The sequence below is a fragment of the Aythya marila genome (assembly GCF_965140915.1).
Source record: "Aythya marila genome assembly, chromosome: 26".
NCBI classification, from domain to species: Eukaryota; Metazoa; Chordata; class Aves; order Anseriformes; family Anatidae; genus Aythya; species Aythya marila.
This window is the reverse complement of record NC_139067.1, coordinates 4,505,567-4,527,140: the sequence shown is the minus strand read 5'-3', so window position 1 is coordinate 4,527,140 and position 21,574 is coordinate 4,505,567. Positions and strand designations below refer to the sequence as shown.

The 21,574-nt window shown below is 55.5% G+C and overlaps 2 protein-coding genes across 2 annotated transcripts; both read right to left on the bottom strand.

Moving 5' to 3' along the window:
• Positions 1–6,011: 6,011 nt before the first annotated feature.
• LOC309887687 (very low-density lipoprotein receptor-like) lies at positions 6,012–12,142 on the bottom strand (the record flags this gene model as incomplete). Its single annotated transcript, XM_082779597.1, has 2 exons — positions 6,012–6,108; positions 10,920–12,142. The coding sequence occupies 2 exons, from the start codon at positions 12,140–12,142 to the stop codon at positions 6,012–6,014; spliced, it is 1,320 nt and encodes a 439-aa protein (XP_082635723.1).
• A 6,593-nt stretch (positions 12,143–18,735) lies between these two features.
• SNRNP27 (small nuclear ribonucleoprotein U4/U6.U5 subunit 27) lies at positions 18,736–21,374 on the bottom strand. The gene is made up of 6 exons (XM_082779397.1): positions 21,289–21,374; positions 20,574–20,694; positions 20,292–20,404; positions 20,077–20,156; positions 19,753–19,817; positions 18,736–19,098 (listed from the first exon to the last, which is right to left on the bottom strand). Exons 1-6 carry the CDS (start codon positions 21,323–21,325, stop codon positions 19,044–19,046), a joined length of 471 nt encoding a protein of 156 aa, XP_082635523.1. The 5' UTR covers positions 21,326–21,374; the 3' UTR covers positions 18,736–19,043.
• Positions 21,375–21,574: the final 200 nt, after the last annotated feature.

Below are 21,574 nucleotides of genomic sequence, written 5' to 3'. Positions count from 1 at the left end.
CAACAATAATCTTGTTTGAGACGCTATCCGCCCCTGTTAGGTTTGCTGTAAAAGTCAGGCTATTTGGGTAATAAAAGGGAGCATGATCTGACCATACTAGTGTCTGTCATGTTTTCGGCCGTTCTTCCTGCAACATATGGCGCCCGAACAGGCTGAGACCCGGACACGCTGAGAGACCTGAGAGACACTGAGAGACTCTGAGAGACCTGAAAGACGCTGAGAGACTCCGAGCACGGACCCGAATACAGAGATCTCAGTGAGATGCGGAGATTGATTGATTGATACAGATCACAGTGAGATGCGGAGATTGATTGATTGATACAGATCACAGTGAGATGCGGAGATTGATTGATTGATACAGATTACAGAATCACAGAATCACAGAATTTTCTAGGTTGGAAGAGACCTCAAGATCATCGAGTCCAACCTCTGACCTAACGCTAACAGTCCCCACTAAACCATTTCCCTAAGCTCTACATCTAAACGTCTTTTGAAGACTTCCAGGGATGGTGACTCCACCACTTCCCTGGGCAGCCTGTTCCAGTGCCTCACAACCCTTTCAGTGAAGAAGTTCTTCCTAACATCTAACCTAAAACTCCCCTGGCTAAAATTGATTGCGGTGAGACACGGGAACAGAGGAACCACGGTGAGATGCGGAAAAGTGACGTATTGCGGTGAGACACACAGGACATCCGGAGTCGAGTTGCTACGCGAGATCGGAGGCGTCTGTGGAAACGGCAGCTGGCTACGGTGGTGGCGCAAGCTTTCTCAGTACCGTCTGGGACTGACAGACCACCAAGTACAAAACCTGAGACCTCGGGAATGCGGCTGACAAGATCTTTATTGTCGGTTCCTGCACCCACCCCGGTTCGGGGTATGACCTCTCCAAGAAATCAATCAGTGGCAGAAATAACTGAGGGGCTATTGGAGCAGAGTGCTGATGGGGAGTGGGGGCTGCCCTCCCCACCCCCTGTGCCAGAAAATCTTGATAAAGCTGTGCTGCCAGCATCTGTGCCACTGCCAGGCAGCAAGAAATCCACTCGGGATGCTTCGCCAAGGAGAGGTGCAGCAGCAGCTTGCAAAAATCGACCTTCACTGGAGAAGTCCTTCCAAGAACTGCTAGTGAAATTCAAGAACTTAAAAAGTACGGATTCAGAGGAGCTTCCTCTCTCGTCTGCCCCACCGGAGCTGACTCCCTCATTATCCGTCGCTACAACACCGTCGGCACCAACGAGGGACAGGTGCTCCGACGTCATACGTGATGCCATCATAGAGGGGCATAGGCATGCTACATCCTTGGCCTGCCCTATTCTTATCGACCCTGTGCAAGGCACCGGGTTGTGGCAGCCACGTGCCTGCAAGCTTTTACAGCAAGCTCAAAGAATGGTTTTGGACTATGGGTTACAATCCCAGGCACCTCCACAGATAATTCAATGGATTTTTCAGGCAAAACCAATGTGTCCACTTGACTGTCGAAACTTGGCGCGCTTATTATTAATTCCTTCCCCAATGTTATTGTTTGAAAGGGAATGCTTGCAGTTACCACAGGGGGAAGCGGGTCAGCTGCGTCAACCGGGGAACCCCCTGTATGGGATCACTGCAGAGATGTTAAAGGGAATGGGTCCTTATCTCAATACCCAGATTCAGTTGCAGTTCCCTGCGATTATTCACCAAACAGCTGCGCAGCTCACACTGAGGGCTCTTCTTAGTCTCCCAGGGGAAAAGAAAGCACCTCCATTCGCATCTGTAGAACAGGCCCCTGGGGAACCATACACTAAATTTATCAATCACTCCAGGCAACCAGATGTGGTGGCACAGGACTGTCAGAGATTTGCATTTATGGTACCCTCCATTAACAAACAGGCCCCGGCAAAGCACTATGAATGGCTAGTGCTTCTACAGGGGATGAGGAATTCCCCTACATAATGTCAATTATATGTGGTCTGGGCATTACAACCAATTCGGACAGCGTGTTGTGACGTGTTTATTTACCATTATATGGATAACATTCGGATTGGTAGGCCAGAATGCTTCCAGGATTCAGATTTAAAGTTTATTTGGGATACTTTGGAAGCAAAAGGGTTGAAGATAGCCCCAGAGAAGGTTCAACAGAAACAGCCATGGCTATACTTGGGATGGAAAATATCAGACTTCATCCCCAGAAAGGTGATATAACTATGGTGTTACATAATTGAATAAATGTAGCTACAAGAATGTACATCAATATGTACATCCCTGCAGCAGCTCCAACATCCCTCCTGGCAGCACATTGTAGCCCCCAAATGCCCCCGAAAAGGCACATGCCAGCTACTGGGAAGGAAATGAGCTGGCTCAAGGTGAGCTACCCGCTCATGGCCCAGGTGTCTGTGAGGCGGTGTTGGCAAGGAGTCCTGTTGTGTGAGTCCGTTCTTTGTGGGTGCTCCGTCCCCACCAGGCTTGCTTTGGAAGGCCCAGGAGAGTCTTGTGGGCACTGGCCTGGGGTCCCAGGCTGAGCCAGCTGCTGCCTGGCAATCAGGGAGGCTCGCTCCGTGTCTTGGCTTGGGGTTGCATGGCCAGGCTGTGGGAGCGGGGGGCTGCAGGGGTGTCCTCTGTGAGGAGAATGCAGCAGCTGCCCCAAGTCCCAAGGGCGCCAGGCAGAATCTGGCGAATATGTAGCTACAAGGCTCTTCCATTTCTTACAGGGACAGAAAGAGATCTCTGCGTTTCTCTCTCTCCACCTTCGGAAAAAGATAGGAAGGGGAGAGCGCTAATGAACAGGAGCATGCTTAGCTCAGCCACCGGCATGGAGGCTGCCCGCTCCTCAGCACCTCTAAGCAGCAGCACCTTCAAGTCTCCTCCTGCAGCAGCAGCACATCAGTGTCTCTTGTCCCACCAGCAGGACAGTGGCGCCTCCCATTGCACCATGCCGACCTCCACGCCTCGAGTGCCAGCACCAGTCCTCAAGGCGAGCTGGACGCTCAGGGCACTTGTGGCCTCCCACCTTTGTGAGCTCCAAGGCTGACAGTGACTCTCTGCTGAGCTCCCACGGCTCTCGGGCGTCCCGGTGGCAGAGCTTACGGCGCTAAGCTGACTGCCAGGAGAAAAGGCTCCCGTGAAATGGCTGCTCCACAACGGCAGGAGCAAGGTCTGCTGGGCTGGGGGTTTGCAGGGGAGCTCGGCCTTGGGCCTGGCAACTGCGCCTGGAAGCCAGGGACGGCCTTGGTGTGCAGCTGGACACCTGGGCCTGAGAAAGCAAGGTCTCTTTCAAGACACTTGGCACCATCGTCACCCAGTGGCTGTCTCAGGGGGACGAGAGAAATGCACAGCATCACTTGCTTCCCTGAAAAAGGGATGGATTTTGACCCAAAATGCAGCTCCTTTCTCTCAGAAGCATCACGTCCTCCTCTCTTTCTTGTATTTGGCTATGACTTTAGGAATCCCTGCAATCCCTGCAGCTGTGTCCCCTGCCAGCTTCTTGTGTGCCCCAAGCATCCTCGCTTGCAGGGCAGTAGAAGATGCAGAAAAGGCCTTGCCTTAGTGGAAGCACTGCCCTGCAGCAGCTCCAGCATCCCTCTTAGCAGCACACTGTAGCCCCCAAATGCCCCCGAAAAGGCACATGCCAGCTACTGGGAAGGAAATGAGCTGGCTCAAGGTGAGCTACCCGCTCATGGCCCAGGTGTCTGTGAGGCGGTGTTGGCAAGGAGTCCTGTTGTGTGAGTCCGTTCTTTGTGGGTGCTCCGTCCCCACCAGGCTTGCTTTGGAAGGCCCAGGAGAGTCTTGTGGGCACTGGCCTGGGGTCCCAGGCTGAGCCAGCTGCTGGCAATCAGGGAGGCTCGCTCCGTGTCTTGGCTTGGGGTTGCGTGGCCAGGCTGTGGGAGCGGGGGGCTGCAGGGGTGTCCTCTGTGAGGAGAATGCAGCAGCTGCCCCATGGGAGCTCAGGGCCGCTTCCAGGAGGCTCCTTCCAGGAGGGACCCACCCGCTGCTGCCCAGAACGCAGAGCAAAAGGATGATGTTTGCGCCTGGGGGAGAGCCCATCTAAGAAAGGGAACAAAAGCTGCTGCCCAGCAGCGTCTGGCTCAGGGAGGAGTGAGAAAGCTCTGTGCAGCCCCCAAGGTCCGTGCAGCAGGAGGCAGGAGGTGCTCCAGGCTCACAGCAGCACTTCCCCTGCGGCCTGTGCAGGGAGAGGCCCCTGGTGGAGCAGGCTGTCCCCCTGCAGCCCATGGGTCCCCCGTGGAGCACATCTCCACGCTGCAGCCCCCCTGTGGCTGGAGGAGCCCATGTTGGAACACGGGGATCTGCCCTGGAGGAGGCTGCGGCCTGTGGAGGAGGCCCCAGAGGAGCAGGCCCCAGGCTGGAGGCTGGCAGAAATAAGCCTTTTTTCCACTTCATCAAGATGTGTTTCTGTTGCCATGTTGGCCCCAGTTCAGCATGGAGTCCATTTCTTTAGTGAGTGTCTGGAACTTTTACATGAAAAGTGCTTTTTATTCAATATCATTCGTGCAAAATGAAATTATGAAAAAAAAAATCCTTTAAATGCTCATGTTTTTACAAGCTTATTGGTATCTAAAACCGATCTTTTAATCTAACAGTTATTAAGCATCTATCAAACTTATTTGTAAAGTAACTGCTTTGCTGTCTTTACACGAGACGTGATTTTCTGTATGCAAAGGAGCAGAGTGAGTATTTTGCAAATGGTTTTATTAGCTTTAGAAGAAAACTTGCTTATATGATAGATTGTCTAGAACAGGGAGCATATTTTGGATCTGGTTAAGGGAAGGCATTTCATAATAGTGGTGCTTTAAAAAATCCTCTCCCCTTTGATACCTTTTTATAACCTCTTATAAAGTGTTTTTTACATGAAGGAGTGCATAACGACTTAGCTGCATTGTACATCTTTCTAGTAGATAAAATGCCTCTCTGTTATTGTGAGCATTTTCGCTCAAACGTTTGTTCCAGTTTTGTGACACCAAATGGCACTGAAGATGGGAATGCCTTTTCTCCGAGCCTATGTATTGAACATAACAGGTTAATAGCGGACTTACTGGGAGGATGAATTTTTAGAACTTCAGAAAACACTCCAAAAAAAACACTATAGCAAAGTTCTTCTATACCATTTCTGTCAGTGACTTCACCAATAACTGTGCTTGCCCAGCTGAAACTCTGCATCCTGTGTTAGAGGTGACACAGAGAGCCACAGGAGTGTTCTCCACAAAAGAGCCGCTAATTCCACACTATGCAAATGGGGCAGATACTACCTCCTTGTTTTCAGTATCTCAACTGAATCAACTGACTGTGAGAATTCTCACGAGCACTAGCCCTTGTTCTTGTGGGGGACTCCATCACGCCAGATATCTGCTAGAAATATAGATATCTTTCCTTCACGCCTGACAGGAGCCGCCTGCAGAGGCTGAGGGCTTGTGCCCTGTTTCCAATGGCTTTCTCAATGCCCCCTTCCCTAGAGAGAGGTCCCAGCTGCTTGGCTTCCGTGCCCTCGAATTCCAGGCAACCAGAGCCGTTATCGCAGCATGGCAGCAGCCAGCTAGCAATGTGCTCACCTGGAGGACAGCTGCAATCTTGTCCCATGTCTCACAGCTCACCCAGACATTGGGATCACCTGGTTCCTGCTGCTTTTACATGGTGGTCTTCAGCCTGCTGTTCCCTAGGATGGCCCTACACTGGGGTAGCCTGCCTCGCCTTCCTATTGCTCCTTCCCCTTCTCAGTAGGACTTTCTTCCCTTACTAAACGGGACGACTTGTGCATCCATTCTTTCATCTGGTGTGTACCGGTGACTGATACCGTCTTGGGCCCAGCTGCAAGGCCCGTCACAGGGGCTGGAGTGGCCACAGGGCCTGTCAGTGGGCTTGGAGTGGCTGCAGGGCTCATCAGTGGGCTTGGTGTGTCCGTAGGTCCCATCACAGCGCTGCAGTGGTCACAGGGCCTTTCATATTGGCTAGAGTGGCTGTAGGGCCCGTCACAGGTTTTGGAATAGCCCCAAGGCCCATCACTGGGCTTGCAGTCGCTGCAGAGCCCATCACTGGGCTTTGAGCAGCCGCAGGGCCGCTCTCAGGGTTGGATGAGATCCACAGGTGTTTTCTTCCTCTTGGAGGTGCTGAGGAGTATTGAATAGTCTTCAAAAGGCATAGGCCAGAGTGCAGAAAATGTGTAGCTGATGCTAGAACCAGTTACTTTTTCTTGTCCACTGCCTCCTCCTCATTCACTGCCTCCTCCTTGTCTACCGCATCCTCCTCGTCCCCCGCCTGCTAATCCTATTTCTCATTTTCCTCCTCCTTCTCCTCCTTCCCTGCCTCTTGCACCTCCAACACCTCCTCCACCTCCACTGCCTCTTCCTCCTTCTCCTTCTCCAGCCCCACTGACTATTCCTCCTCCACAGCCTCCTCCACCTCGGCAGAAACTTCCTGGCCAACTTCCTCTGCATGCTCCTTGCTAAGGCATGCTGGTAGCAATGATGGTGAGCCCAGAGATGTCAGGAGGAGTTGCCATGAACCAGGTGTGCCAAGGCGGCTTCTCTGGGAGGCTATGGTTGTGAGCACTGCCCACCGCTCCTAATTCTAGTTCCATTTGTCACCCCACAGGACCATGGCACCGTGGCCCTGTAAGGTAGCAGCTGGCGGCTCCTATCATCTTGATGACGCTCTGTGATGCGCTGCTTGTTGCCTGGGTAGCGATTGTTAGCTCTTATGCAAATGGCTTGTCATCAATCAGGGGTGTGGCTGCTCCTCCCTATAAAAGGGCCAAAGGGGGGCAGTGGGAGCCAGAGTGTTGGAGAGGGGAGATGGGAGAAGGTGGAAACAGAAAAGGAGGAGGAGGAGGCATAGGTGGAAAAGGGGGAGTAAGAGGGGAAGGGGGGCAGTGGAGGAGGTGGCGGAGGAGGAGGTGGTAGAGAAGATTGAGGAGGTGGCGGCATTTCTGGAAAAGGAGACTGATGAGTAGGAAGTGGTGACAAAAGAGGAGGCGAGCAAGGGCTAGGCAGAGGGACACGATGGAAGTGGAAGAGGAGAAGAAGGTGGTGGAGAAATAGTAGAATCTTAGAGGAGGAACTGGTGGCAAAAAGAAAAAAAAGAGGAGGAGGTGGAGGAGGAGTAGGAGGTGGTAAAGGAGGAGACCAAAAAAAAAAAAAAAAAAAACAAGAAGGAGGAGAAGGTGGCAGAGGAAGAAGTGGTAGAGGAGGAGGTGGAGGAGGAGGAGGAGGATGTGGAGGAGGTGGAGGTGGAGGAGGAGGAAATGAAGGAGAAGGTGGAGGAGTAGGAGGAGGAGGAGGAGGAGTAGGAGGAGGATGTGGAGGAAGATGACGTGGAGGAGGTGGAGGAGGAGGTGGAGGAAGTGGAGGAGGAGGAAGTGGAGGAGGAGGAGGTGAAAAAGGAGGAGGTGGATGAGGAGGAGGTGGAGGAAGATGAGGAGGAGGTGGAGGAGGTGGAGGAGGAGGAAGAGTTGTAGGAGGAGGAGGTGTAGGTTGTGTAGGTTGTGGAGGAGTTGGAAGAGGAGGTGGAAATTGAGGTGGAGGAGGTGGAGGAGGAGGTGGAGGATGAGGAGGAGGTGGAGGTTGTGGAGGAGTTGGAAGAGGAGGTGGAGGTGGTGGAGGTGGAGGTGGAGGAGGCCAAAATAAAAAAAGACAAAAACACCTAAAAAGCACAGAAAAAAAAAAAAAAAAAAACACTGGAAATGGAAAAATCAACATTGTGACCATCAACTATCAATCTCAGAGCAAGCTGATAGGAAACACTCATTTAAATCATTCTGGACAGATGTGACGAGAGAGAGAAAATTTTCATGCAGAGAATCCGAAGGAAAAGAAAAACTCATAGGCATTGATAAAGAGTTGATTAAGAAAGGAATAGAAAATAATAAAAATAATACAATCATTTAAAAAGACAGTAAATAAATTGTATTACTGTAAACAATTTTTTCCCAGCCTAATGATCTCCTATCACCACCATGACCACCCATCCTAGCAATTTCCCATCCCATTATTTCACACTCAAATGAATTCCCATCACCGCAGTTCTTTGTGGGCGCTCCGTCCCCATCAGGCTTGCTTTGGAAGGCCCAGGAGAGTCTTGTGGGCACTGGCCTGGGGTCCCAGGCTGAGCCAGCTGCTGCCTGGCAATCAGGGAGGCTCGCTCCGTGTCTTGGCTTGGGGTTGCGTGGCCAGGCTGTGGGAGCGGGGGGCTGCAGGGGTGTCCTCTGTGAGGAGAATGCAGCAGCTGCCCCATGGGAGCTCAGGGCCGCTTCCAGGAGGCTCCTTCCAGGAGGGACCCACCCGCTGCTGCCCAGAACGCAGAGCAAAAGGATGATGTTTGCGCCTGGGGGAGAGCCCATCTAAGAAAGGGAACAAAAGCTGCTGCCCAGCAGCGTCTGGCTCAGGGAGGAGTGAGAAAGCTCTGCGCAGCCCCCAAGGTCCGTGCAGCAGGAGGCAGGAGGTGCTCCAGGCTCACAGCAGCACTTCCCCTGCGGCCTGTGCAGGGAGAGGCCCCTGGTGGAGCAGGCTGTCCCCCTGCAGCCCATGGATCCCCTGTGGAGCACATCTCCACGCTGCAGCCCCCCTGTGGCTGGAGGAGCCCCCGGTGGAGCAGGTGGCTGTGGCCTGGAGGAGGCCGCGGCCTGTGGAGAGCCCCCGCAGGAGCAGGCCCCGGGCTGGACTGGAACAGGCTGTGCTGAGCCTGCTTTGCCCGTGACGCTCCTTGTGGAGTGATCTCCCTGTCCTTCTGGCAGCCCTTGAGCCCTTGCCAGCCTCTTTTCTCCCCTTGGCGTTGGAGGAGGGGCAGGGAGAGAGCGCTTGTGCTGGAGCTCAGCTGCCCAGCTGAGGAAAACCACCACGGCTCTGTCTTGCCGCTGCTGCAGCACGCTGGTAGCAGCCAGCACCGTCTGTTCTTCGAGCCTCAGCAAGCCCACAGCATCTTCCCAGAAGGGATCCCTTTCCTTCACGCCTGACAGGCGCCGCCTGCAGAGGCTGAGGGCTTGTGCCCCGTTTGCAAGCGCTTTCTCAGTGCCCCCTTCCCCAGAGAAGGATCCGGATCCCAGCTGCTTGGCTTCCCTGCCCTCTGCTGCCAGGCTCCCGCAGCTGCTATCCCAGCAGCGCAGCAGCCAGCTGACAATGTGCTCGCCTGGAGGACAGCTGCAATCTTGTCCCATGCTGGCAGCTCGCCCAGGGATGGGGATCACCTGCTTCCTGCTGCTTTTGTCTCTGTGCCTGAGACAGCAACGGGGTAGTCCCCGCAGCCAGCTCTTAGGGCCTGTGCCAGGCTTGGAGGGGCTGCAGGGAACATGCCAGGGGCTCGAGGGGCTGCAGGGCGAGTGACAAGGCTTTGAGGGGCCTCAGGTCCCACCGCGGTGGTTGAAGTCAATGCAGGGAACATCAGAGTTGTTGGAGGGGCTGCAGGTAAAATCCCAGGGCTTGCAGGGGCTGCAGGCTGCGTCACAGCTACGCATCAGGTCAAGACGCATTTTCCTAGAACCATACATTTCCTCCTGAAGGGGCTGAAGAGCATGGAATGGTCTTCAAAACGCACAGAGCAAACCCCAGCAAACGTAGAGCTGCTGCTAGCAAGTAGGTAACTTGATTGTTCCTCTTGGTAACTTTGTTTCACAACAACAGGTGCAAAGATGTATCTTGAGTTGAGGGCAAAGGTGACCTTGGATCTGAAGCACACAGGCGTTCGCTAATGTACCCCATCCGGAGTGACTCCAGAACGACTCGGAAGGAAAAATAAAGTGTTGCGAAGCACGGACGAAAGCACGACAGACACCAGCAGAGTCAGATCATGCTTCACTTTATTGCCCGAATAGCCTAACTTTTATAGAGAACTTAACAGGGGTGGACAGTGTTTCACACAAGATTATTGGTCAAAAGCACTCAGACAAACAGCTACAAGAAAACAACCCCACCTGCAAGAAAACAACCCCCTTGTGATTAGCAGTCACATAGACCTTGTCCTTGAGGCCAGCTACTGGTAACAATATTTTCCTGAATTCCTCAATTGGGCGATGTGGGAACACTGTCATGGGAACTTCTCATAGTTGCCCTGGTAGCTTGGTTTGCTCAGCTACAGCAAGCCATGGGATTTTTGCTGTTTCAAGAAATCCCTCAACAATTCCCCCTTCTTCTTTTGAGCAAACCAAGCCTGACACAGCAGTTTTACAAGTAACTCTTTAGCTATACTTACAACACACAACGATGATTACCACCACCATAAACCAAATCCTTAATCCCCTTGTGATTAAACCCAGCAACCATCTACACTTTGTTTCAAACAAGTCAGTGAACCATTGATTGAAAGGATTGATACCATATTGAATCTTTCTCATGTGCTCTTTCAGGAAAGTAATGGATTTGTGAATTGACACATTATGATCAAAAAGGTTTAAACAGTACATTCCCTTAAAGTCCTCACACCCATTCCTTTGAGCCAAAAGCAAGATGTCAATAGCAGCTTGATCCTGTAAAAGCAGATGTTGCAGACTATTTTGATCTGGTAACATCTCCTCAAGTATCTCTGTCGTGGCATAGGCTTGCCTCTCGGCCCAGCATACCAATTTTTCTAAGTTGTTACATGCGGCCGCAGATGCCACTCCAGGCACTGAAATTGCTAATGCCGCTCTAGCTGCAACCCCACACAATTCAACATTATCATTGCAATCCAATGCAAGCAATGTCCATTTATGTCTGGTGATCTCACGCAACTGTAACAAGCTAGGAGCAAATACAATGAGTTTATCTATGTAACATGGACATCTGATAGCATTTGCAGCAATACCTTGCCAGGCCCTATCACCACAAATCAGAAAAGCATCAGGAGGTAAGGCCAAAGCTGTACAATTGTTCCAAACACTGTAGTTGTTACCGCTTGTCTCCATGCTATAAACCCCTAAACCCTGCTTAGCAGTGTCATTGTAATCACAGGTGTTATTTGTATTTCTGTACCCGTATGGCCCTTTCCAGGTTCCTGTAGCAGGATCCATCTGATAGCCATGGCTACATTCACATTTGTAGCCACCTTTCAGGTTGATACAGATTTGACTACAGCTACCAGGGTTTTGGCATTCATCAATGTCTCCACAGTTTCTCTTGTCTACAAACTCAAACCCAGCTGGACAGTCACATTCATTTATGATGCATTCCTTCAGGGGCTCATCACCCCAGTCCTTGCAGTCTCTCTGCTGGTTACACACTTTATTGATATCTATGCATTCTCCACTTCTGCACTTGAATTTGCCAGGTCCAGAGCACTGAATAACATTGTTACAGTTTGCTTCATCAGTGCCATCCAGACAGTCTCTCACACCACTGCACTGCCTACTCCCATGGACACAGTTCCCATCTTCACATCTGAAATGGTCTGGCCTGCAGGTCCGAGAAGGGCAGTTAATTTCATCACTTCCATCCTTGCAATCAGGATCTCCATCACATCGCCACTTCTTGTGGATACATTCACCTGAGCCGCACTGCACCTCACTCGTAGCACACTTCACTGGAGGTGCAGGCTGGCGGCCACACTGCTCCAAAGATTCATCCGAGTGGTTGGAGCAGTCAGCATCATCATCACACACCCAGCTGATAGGGATGCAGGTAGAACTCTTGCACTGAAACTCATGAACACCACAGGTAGGAGGTGCACACTCCAACTCATCGCTACCATCACTGCAGTCATCTTGAACATTGCAGACAAAGCTTTTGGAAATACATTGCCCACTACTGCATGTGAATTCTGCTGCACTACAAGTCACAATGCCACAACTCTCTTCATCTTCTCCACTGTCGCAGTCCTTTTCACCATCACATTTCCAGGACACTGGGATACACTGGGTTGACTGAGGACCACACCTGATTTCATTTACCCGGCATGTTCTCGTATGACACAGCTCAGCACTCTCATCAGACCCATTTTCACAGTCCGGATCCCCATCACACTGCCATCTATTTGGCACACACTGACCACTGTTGCACACAAAGTCAGATTCAGCACACGTCTTCTTCACACAAGCACTCTCATCACTGCCATCTAAGCAGTCTTCACATTTTGCTCTAGCACCGTCGGCAGCAGTGCACAGGCCGGCGAGGGTGAGCAGCAGGCAGAGTGCCCCGCAGCGCGGCAGCACCCACCGCCGCCCTGCACCTGTGTCACTTATACTGCTCCTATTACCCATGCTGTTAGTGTCAGTGGCATCCTCCTGGTACCGTTTCTGTCTTTGTCGCCCCTTACTCTCCCCCTTTTCTTTTTTACCACTGACCATTCACCACAAATGGGTGAGACACATGATTACTAGTTAGGAAAGAGAGTGTAACGTCTGCTATACGGCTGCAGGCCGTGCCAGCTGCAACCCTAGAAGCTGTTTGTGAACGAGCCTGACGGTGGTCATTTGGCGGTGTAATCTGCGTCTCTGCTCTCCTGCCCTGCAATAGAGCTAAATCGTCATTAATAGTCTGTAGAATGTGGCAACCCCACGGAATGTTATCCAGAAACATAGTTATAACACCGATCTGGGGACGAATAGTCTTTTTTTGCATTGCAAGATAACTTCTTATAAAAAGAATGCCAGAGAGAAGCAGCACAGCCGCTGCTGCCGCTGCCTCCATGGTTACGTCAGACAGGCTGCAGAGTCCTGATCTCCGCCCCTCTGCTCTGTGCCGACTCGCCACACGGTGAGAGTCGACTACCGTTGTCCACTGACGCCTCTGGTCTCCCGTAGCAACTCCATCTCGGATGTCCCGCATCGCACCGCGATTATTTCAATGTCCCGCGTTTTCCGCGGCTCCTTTTCCCGCGTCCCTGCGCGGTTCCGTTTCCCGCGCTTCCCCGCGGATCTTTTCCCACGCTCCCCACGGTTTCCTTTCCCCGTGTCTTACCGTGAGTCCTTGGTACAGTGTTTGCGGCTCGGTGTCTGGTCAGGTGCAGCGCCGGTCCGATGTCCGCTCCGATGTCCACTCCGATGTCCCGCGCCGCTCCGATGTCTCAGTCTCGGCGCTGTGATGTCGCGGCGCCGCTGGTCCCCGGCGGCACTGGTCCCGGCGCCGCGCCGATGTCCCGGCGCCCGGCGCCGCTGGTCCCAACGCCGCTGGTCTCCTGCTCTACCTGCGTTCAGATGTGCCGGCGCCGCTGGTGTCCCGCTGCGCTGGTGTCCCGCTGCGCTGCGATGTTCGCCCCGGCGCCGCTGCGATGTCTGTGCTCGGCTGCGATGTCTGCTCCGGTGCTGCGATGTCCTGCTCCGGTGCGATGTCTGTCCCGCTGCGATGTCCTGTTCAGGCCCTGTTCAGGTCTCCCGCTGCGATGTCCTGTTCAGGTCCTGTTCAGGTCTCCCGCTGCGATGTCCTGTTCAGGTCCAGTTCAGGTCTCAGCCTGTTCGGGTGCCATTTGTTGCGAAGCACGGACGAAAGCACGACAGACACCAGCAGAGTCAGATCATGCTTCACTTTATTGCCCGAATAGCCTAACTTTTATAGAGAACTTAACAGGGGTGGACAGTGTTTCACACAAGATTATTGGTCAAAAGCACTCAGACAAACAGCTACAAGAAAACAACCCCACCTGCAAGAAAACAACCCCCTTGTGATTAGCAGTCACATAGACCTTGTCCTTGAGGCCAGCTACTGGTAACAATATTTTCCTGAATTCCTCAATTGGGCGATGTGGGAACACTGTCATGGGAACTTCTCATAGTTGCCCTGGTAGCTTGGTTTGCTCAGCTACAGCAAGCCATGGGATTTTTGCTGTTTCAAGAAATCCCTCAACAATAAAGTCCAAAGCAGTGCGTTGTGATAAAGAGAGTTTAATAGGGTAGAAAAGGAATAAAAACAAACAAAATAAGAAATAATGATATTTATAATTTATATTAACATATAAAAATATTTAATACTATTAAATACTAATACTTCTAATTTTATACTAATAAAACAATGCCATACTGTACAACACAGTCAATAAAGTGGATTTAATTAAATAAATAATAGAACCAAGAAATTAAATGAAAATTAAAAACTTGAAATTTAATAAAAAGAAAACCCATTCTTCCCAGTCCAATGAATTCCTACCCCCATCATCACTTCCCATCCCACTGATCATTTGCTATCCCAAAAACCTCCCAGTTCTTATCCCCTTGGCATGCCAGTGCAAGAAGAGCTGCAGGCAGAGGCCTTGCTGAGTGAGCACCTAACGAGAGGAATTTAATCCAGAAGACAGGAAAGAAGAGCAATGCCCCAAAAGAAGCACGGGGCCCATCTTCATCTGGTGGGCCGCCCGCTGCCGCTCCTCCTGGGCCAGCTTCTTCAGGCGCTCCCGCTCGGGACGCTGCTGCGGCGTGATGGGCACCGACTCCTCCTGCTCCTCCAGCGGCGTGGGCGCCGCGGCGCGGCCCGCCCAGGGCCCCACGCGGGGCATGTAGTCCACGCGGGGCTGCGCCGGCCGCTGCAGCGTGCGCGGCTGCGTGGGCAGAGCCGGACGCTGCGCTTGGCCCCCCGCAGCTGGCAGGCCCAGTGCTCTGGGCGCCGGCTCTATGGCAGCGTCCCCTGTTCATGCCGTGCTGCCTGGTGGTGCTGGCACCTCCTTTTCCTTGCCGCCAGCCGGGGACTGGGGGGCAGCGGGCACAGCGCTGGAGCCTGGCACTGTCGGCGGGGCGCTGGGCATGCTGCTGGGGCTGCTGGAGGTGGGCTGCGGCTGCACACAGGACGGCTGGTGCACTGGCCCCAGCACCTTGGCCCTGGCCCCCAGCGGCTGCAAAGTCTCGCTGGGGGTCTTTGTCCTTGCGTGCTGGCGCTGCAGCGTCTTGGCCCCGCTGGCTTGGGCCCGGAGCCTGTCCTGGGGCCGCACGGCACAGGGCTCCCCACTCGGAGTCTCCAGCAGCAGCCGCGCTCTGCGGGGAGGTGGCGACGCTGCTCCTTGCCCCCCTGCAGCCCCCGGGCTTCGTGCTGTCTTGCTGGGTGCCGTGGTGCTGTTGATCGCCGGCTGCTGCCCACTGCTGCCTGCTTCCGTGCTGCTGCCAGCCCCCGTGCTGCTGCCACCCGTCTTCCCCTGGCACAGTCTCTTGCGGCCTTGGCCAGCCTGGCCCAGCAGCATCTTCCTCTCCTTGCTGGGGGGGTTCTCTGTTGTCGGCCTCCTGTGCTGGCAGCTCTGCGCTGTCCCGGGGGTGCTGCTGGGCGCAGGGCGCTTGGCCCCCCGCTTGGTGCCGGTGGGCACAGGGGCAGGCGGGGGGCTCTGGAGGGGACTGCGAGGGGGACTGGGCAGGGCTCTCCTGAGGGCTGGGAGAAGTTGAGGCCTCTTGAGGGGAGCCAAGGGAGGCTGGGGCAGGGTTCTCTTGCGGGCAGGGATGAATTCCTGCTGGGGGGGCCTTTTGGGGAGAGGCTTGGGCAGGGGTCTCCTGCGGGCAGGGTCGGGGGGGCTCTGGAGGGGACTCAGGCGAGGCTTGGGCAGGGCTGTCCTGAGGGCAGTGAGGAAGTCAGGGTCGGGGGGGCTCTGGAGGGGACTCAGGCGAGGCTTGGGCAGGGCTGTCCTGAGGGCAGTGAGGAAGTCAGGGTCGGGGGGGCTCTGGACGGGAGCCGAGGGAGGCTTGGGCAGGGCTCTCCTGCGGGCAGAGAGGCAGTCAGGGTCGGGGGGCCTCCTGACGGGAGCCAAGGGAGGCTGGGGCAGGGTTCTCCTGCGGGCAGGGATGAATTCCTGCTGGGGAGGCCTTTTGGGCAGGGCTCTCCTGAGCTGGGGCCGGGCTGCAGGCTTGAGGGGGGAGCTGAGTGGCGGCACAGCAGCTGCAGGGGGCTGCAGCGCCCGCCCAGCCTGCACCTTGTCGGGGTGCAGCCCAGGGCTTGAGGGGACCTCACCGAGGGCTCCTGTGGCTTCCAGTCCCTGCGTGCTCGGCTCCTCGATGTCCTCGCAGAGGTCAGGCAGCTGCGAGAGGAAGCGGCTGAGGGCAGGACTGCTGGGCAAATCGGGGAAGGCGTCCTGGGGCTCCACGGCATCCAGGCAGCTGAGCAGCTCCTCCAAGCCGGAGCTGTCCAGGTCGGCCGGGAGCTGGTCCTGCACGTGCTGCAGCTGCTGGCTGTCCCCTGCCAGCTCTGGAAAGGCCTCGGCGAAGGCATCAGGGCCCAGCTCCAGCAGCTCCAGGGGCTCCTCAGGCACCTCTGCAAGTGTCGCCGCTGAGGACGAAGCAAGACAATCCCCCAAGACGGGCAATGTCAGCTTTGCCATGGCCCCTGGGTGTGGGGCCACAAGCGGCCGGCTGTGCCAGTCCCAAACTCACCGTCGGGCGTCGCCGTCTGGGTGCTGGCGGTCCTTGGAGCCTGGGCAGGCTCGGGGGGAGTGTGGCCGGGCAGCGGGGGCCCCTGGTCCTCGCTGAGCCCCACGGCGTGCAAGCAGGGCTCCGGCAGCTGCCCCCGGCTGCTGCTCAGGGTGCGGGGCGTGGGGAGCGCCTGCCCCCGCAGCGGAGGCCCCGGGACGAGGGGTGGCGGGGGGTTGCGCTGGGCGGGGGCCTGCAACAGGCAGGTGCCTGCGGGGTGCAGGAGCTCCCCATGGAGCACGGCCCTGGGCCCCAGCCCCAGCGCATGGTGGGGCACCAGTGTCCCCGTCACCATGGGCTGTCCCCACTGATGGACGGGGGCACAGGGAGGAGCGCTATGGGGGAGCTGCCCCACGGTGGGTAGCTGCACCAGCTGCAGCTGGTGCCCCATGCTTGGGAGCTGCACCAGCTGCAGGTTTTGCCCCACAGCAGGGAGCTGCACCAGCTGCAGGTTTTGCCCCACAGCGGGGAGCTGCACCAGCTGCAGGTTTTGCCCCACAGCGGGGAGCTGCACCAGCTGCAGGTTATGCCCCACGGCGGGGAGCTGCCCCACAGCAGGGAGCTGCCCCCCGGCGGGGAGCTGCCCAAGCTGCAGGTGGTGCCCCTGGGCTGGGAGGTGCCCCCCAGGTGGCAGCTGCACCCCGGCGGGGAGCTGCAGCACCTGCCCCTGGACCCCCGGCACCACGTGCCAGACGGTGGCCTGGGGCAGCGCGGAGGGGAGGGTGGGTACCTGCGGGGGCTGCAAGGGCAGCGCCGTCGCTCCGGGGAGGGAGGGCAGCAGCCAGGCAGCCACCGTTGGCGGCACGGCTGGGACGACGAAGGGGGAGTTTTGCGTCTGCGCAAGCCGCGGAAGCCGTCTGGGGAAACCCTCTGTGGGAAAAAGGGCGCTGGGCTGAGCTCTGGGGCGCTGGGCTCGCCAGCAGGGCCGCAGCCCCGGGAGGAGCGGGAGCCGGCTGCTGGACCTGCCATGGTGGCTGGAGAGTGGGGCGGTTGCTTGGGGAACCCGGGCAACGGGGGTTCCGTCCCAACGGCTCACCAGCCCCTCGCCGACATCTTGGGGAGGACTGCAGGCTTTGGACCCAAGCAGGCTGCCCAGCGCAAGACTTGGCCATCCCCAGCAGGCTTGCCCTCCCACGCAGCACTTGCCATGCCCACCACGCTTCCACACCGCCTCTTTCCCATCCTGAGCATTTCCCATGCCAGGACCAGCTTTCATCCTCATGCTCATTTCCCATCCTGACAAGTTCACATGATAACAGATTCCCATACAAAAGATTTCCCATCAACACCACGCGTTTCTTCAGCCAAAGAGATCTCGTCCCAAAGAATACCCCTCTCTTGGATGACTTTCCCATGGTTTTCCTACTTCAATAAATGTTACCCACCCCATTAAAGATTTCCCATCCCAGTACTTTCCCTTCCCAAGAGAGATTTCCCTACCCCAATGCTTTTCCTTCCCAAGGAAGATTTCCCATCTCTTTCATTTCCTAGCTCAAGGGGTTTGCAGCGCAAGGAAGTCTTCTCATCCCAGCAATCATTTCCCATCCCAAGGAAGATTTCCCATTTTCTGCAGGGGTGTCCTCTGTGAGGAGAATGCAGCAGCTGCCCCATTTTAGATAAGGGCTGGTTCCAGAGGGCTCCAAAGGGACCCACTGCTGCTCAGACCCGAGCGAAGAAGCAATGGTGGCAGCGCCTGCGTGACTGCCTCGGAGGGGAGCTCGGCCTTCGGCCTGGGAACTGAGCCACGTACATCCTTGATGTGCAGCTGGACACCTGAGCCTGAGAAAGCAAGGTCTCTGTAAAGATAATTGGAGACATCGTCACCTAGTGGCTGTCTCAGTGGGATGCAGCATCTCTTGGTTACCTGAAGTGCTGGTGTCCTACACACTCGTATGTCTCAAGGACATCAGAAGGGACAGATTTTTACCCAAAATGCAGCTCCTTTCTCTGAGAAGCTTCCCGTGCTGCGTGTCCTCCTCTCTTTCTAGTATGTGGCTTCTATTTGTTTGTTTTCTCGTTAGGCAGACTGAAGCTTCCCTGGACCATCACGGTAACTGATTTTTACTACCGCTAAGTACCCTTCCTCCACTTCTAATTAATTAGTGCTATGCTCTCAATATCTGCTCCACAGGTATATCTTTCCTACCTGGTACATTCTAGAAGAGCTCAGATGTCCATACATCTCCTTCCCTTAGTCCTCACAGCAGGCTTGCTCATGGTAATTTCTGTTGAGCAGGACATGACAAAACCCTCACAAGAGGCTGGAAAGCGTAGCTCTGAGGTGAGAAACCCTGCCCAAGCAGGTTTTTTTTTTATGGGTTTAGCCCATAAATATGTGAAGAGAAAGTAAATGGACACTTTTCTGCCCCACGTGCAGACAGGTTGTTAATGCTGTTGCTGCATGCAGTGACTTTGGGTGGCCCCAGCTGCCTCCTCTTTTATTCCCAAGTGGTGGTGTCACAGTTAAAGATAAAAAAATATATATATACAGCTTTTAATTGCAATGGACAACACTGAGTTATTTAAAATAAAAACACAATGGGAAAAACACAACTGGCAGGAACAAACCAAATCGAACGCAACAAAAAAAATAACTCCAGGAAACCACGTGCGTGTGAACCCCTCCTTCAACAGGGCAGGGGGAGCAGACCCAATCTCGCTATAAATAACCCCAAAATCGTTTCACGGGGGGAAGCTGGAAGCCCGTCTCTGAGCCACCAGCAGGTGCAGGAGGCGGTGCTGCTCAGCAGCGGGGCCGTTCCTCACGGGTCGCAGAGTGAACCCAGCATCAGGCAATGAAATCCAGCGGTCTGTTGAAGCCTCCTTTCCTGTTCATGTACTGCCTGCAGTGGGAGGAAGGGAAACAACATCAGGAACTGAGCTGGGAGCACCAAAACCCCCGGGGGCTCCCAGCTCTGATCCACTGGCAGCTTTCCAGCGCGGAAAACACCTGACAGGGGTTGTGACAGCACAGAGAAGCCACAGAGAATTCAATTCCCCACCCATTTGTGCAAATGAAGGCACAAGAAAAGCTCTGCCCGACCTTGCTGAGACCCAACGTGCTCGACTGGGGGCTGAAGCCTGGCCCCGCACCTTCTGGAGACTCCGCACCCTGGCTGCCTTGCAGATAACAGGGTTAACAGAGTTAATGGGGTTATTTAGTCAAAGAAGCAGGGGAGCCGAGCTCTGCCCTGCTCTAGCTGCCTCCAGCATGTCCTGTTCTTGTGCCACGTGCTTGTGCGCTCTGTATGTTTCCGTTTTTGTGATTTCAGTGAACAATGTGAGACCTCTTACTTCTGCCAGCCAAAATGTTTGCCTTTACCAAGGGCAAAAGAAGCCAGATCACCCCCTGCTTATGCCCACAGACAGCAGCTTGGATTTAAGCTTCCTCTGAACTGCTTTACCTCGTAAACAAGGTTAGTTTTTATCAGAAAAGCGTGGCAATTTGGTGCAGTTGCCACAGCACAGCGAGCCTCCCAGCGTGCTGAGACACAAACCTGTACTTCCTCTTCTGTGACACGTTGATGGCATACGCATTCGCAGCACCGTCCACTTTCTTCCCCTGAAACAGAAGGGAAACGGTCAAAAACCGAGTGCGCTGCCTGGAGCCAACAGGGAAAGGGACAGCACGCGCACAGGAGGGATGAGGGCAGTTAACACAGAACAAGTTTTTTTTAAAAAACATCAGTGCCAGAGCTCTGGGCTGTAAAGGGCAAGCCCCACACAAAGTTTAGGTGTTCTGACAGCAGGGCCTCATGCTTGGGTGTACAAACGTCACAGGAATGAGCCCGGTGCTCCAGCTGATCCCAGCCTGCACTCACTTTTGTCGTGTCAAACGAGGCAAATCCCATCATTTTCATCATCTCGATTTCCTCTTCCGTCTTGCCTTGCAAATCTTCCTCTGAAAAGGCAACGAGTTATCAGAGTTCACCTCCTGCAGCCACAAGAATCAACCAGGAATAAAGAATATTTCTGTGCTGGCCAAAATCTAACAGAGTCAGGGGTGAGTTAACACACCAGAACTCTGCCTTTTTACCTGTGATCTGGCGCTCCTTGCCCTTGGAGTCCTTGATCTCCTTCTTCTCCTCATCTCGCCTCTCCTTCAGCCGCGGCGGAGAGGAGGAGCTGGATCTGTGCCGCCTCGGCGACCTGATGTTGGAACACACACAGGGCTCAGCTCCACAGCTGCAAGAAGGTTCTGGGAACATCCCCGTGCCACGCTCCGCTCCCTCCCAACAGTGACGCTGGCACCAAGAACCTCTCCCCTCCATTTTTTGCCCTTCTTCCTCCCCCACCGCCCCCATTTTCTCTCCCTCACCTGGACCGTCTCCTGTGTGGGGACCGAGACCGGCTCCTCCTCCTGTCCCTGTCCCGGGACCGCGACCTCTCCCTCCTCCTCCTCTCCCTCTCCCTCGAAGTGGACCGCGAGCGCCTGCGGTCTGCGGGGAGGCACAGCAGGAGAAGGGCGGCTCCCCCTTCACCCCTGCACCACCACCGAGCTTCTCTCCTTAATTTCCAGCCACAACCCCCCCTCAAAGACCCCGTAAAGCTCCCCAAATCCTGCAACCCCTCACCCAAGCCGGCCCCAAGCCCCCTTAAACTCTCCCAAAGTCCCCCAGACCACCCCCTAAAACTCCCCAGGCCCCTCCTAACCCCCTGATCCCCCCATAACCCCTCCAGACCGCCCCCCCCCAGATCCCCGCAAGCCCCCACAAGTCCCCATAACCCCTTCACACACACACACAGACCCCCAGACAGCAGCACCCCCTGCCCACACCGAGCCCCTCACCGCCTCCAGGCACTGCACCCGCACACCAGGCCCCCACCCGGGCTCGGGGGGGGCTCAGAGGCCCCGCCCGGCCCCACCGGCGCCCCCCGGGCCCGTTCCCTGCAGCGGGCCCCATAGGGACGGCCCCTGCATCCCCTATACCCCAGCCCCCAGAGGCCTCTGCCCTCCCCGCCGCCTCTCCCCATGCCCCCAGGGCCTCTCTCCGGTCCCGGTGCCGGTCCCGTTCCCGGTGCCTCCCCCTCACCGCGCCGCGGAGGCGAACGGGAGCGGCTGCGGCCCATGGCGCCGCCCGGCGGGCCTTCACTTCCGCCCGCACTACCCTTGGCTTCCGCTGTCCGCCGCGTTCCGTGTCCCCCCCGGCTCCGTCAGGAAACTGCGCCCGCACGCTTTGGTTCCGCCGCCAACACAGTCCGGGGGCGGTTGAAAGCCCCCAACCCGGCCTCGGCGAGCCCCGCTCGGCCTCCAGAGGCGGAGGTTGCGGGGCCAGGCCCGCAGCGAGGCCGGAAACTCCTCCCCAAACCCATCCCGGG

Excerpts from the sequence above, each read along its gene's own strand:
- SNRNP27 (XM_082779397.1), bottom strand. The coding sequence starts at position 21,325 with ATGGGCCGCAGCCGCTCCCGTTCGCCTCCGCGGCGCG. Across the intron at positions 20,157-20,291 it reads CAAGGAGCGCCAGATCACAG|AGGAAGATTTGCAAGGCAAG; the intron begins GTAAAAAGGCAG and ends TTGCCTTTTCAG. Across the intron at positions 19,099-19,752 it reads TCACAGAAGAGGAAGTACAG|GCAGTACATGAACAGGAAAG; the intron begins GTTTGTGTCTCA and ends CTCCCACTGCAG.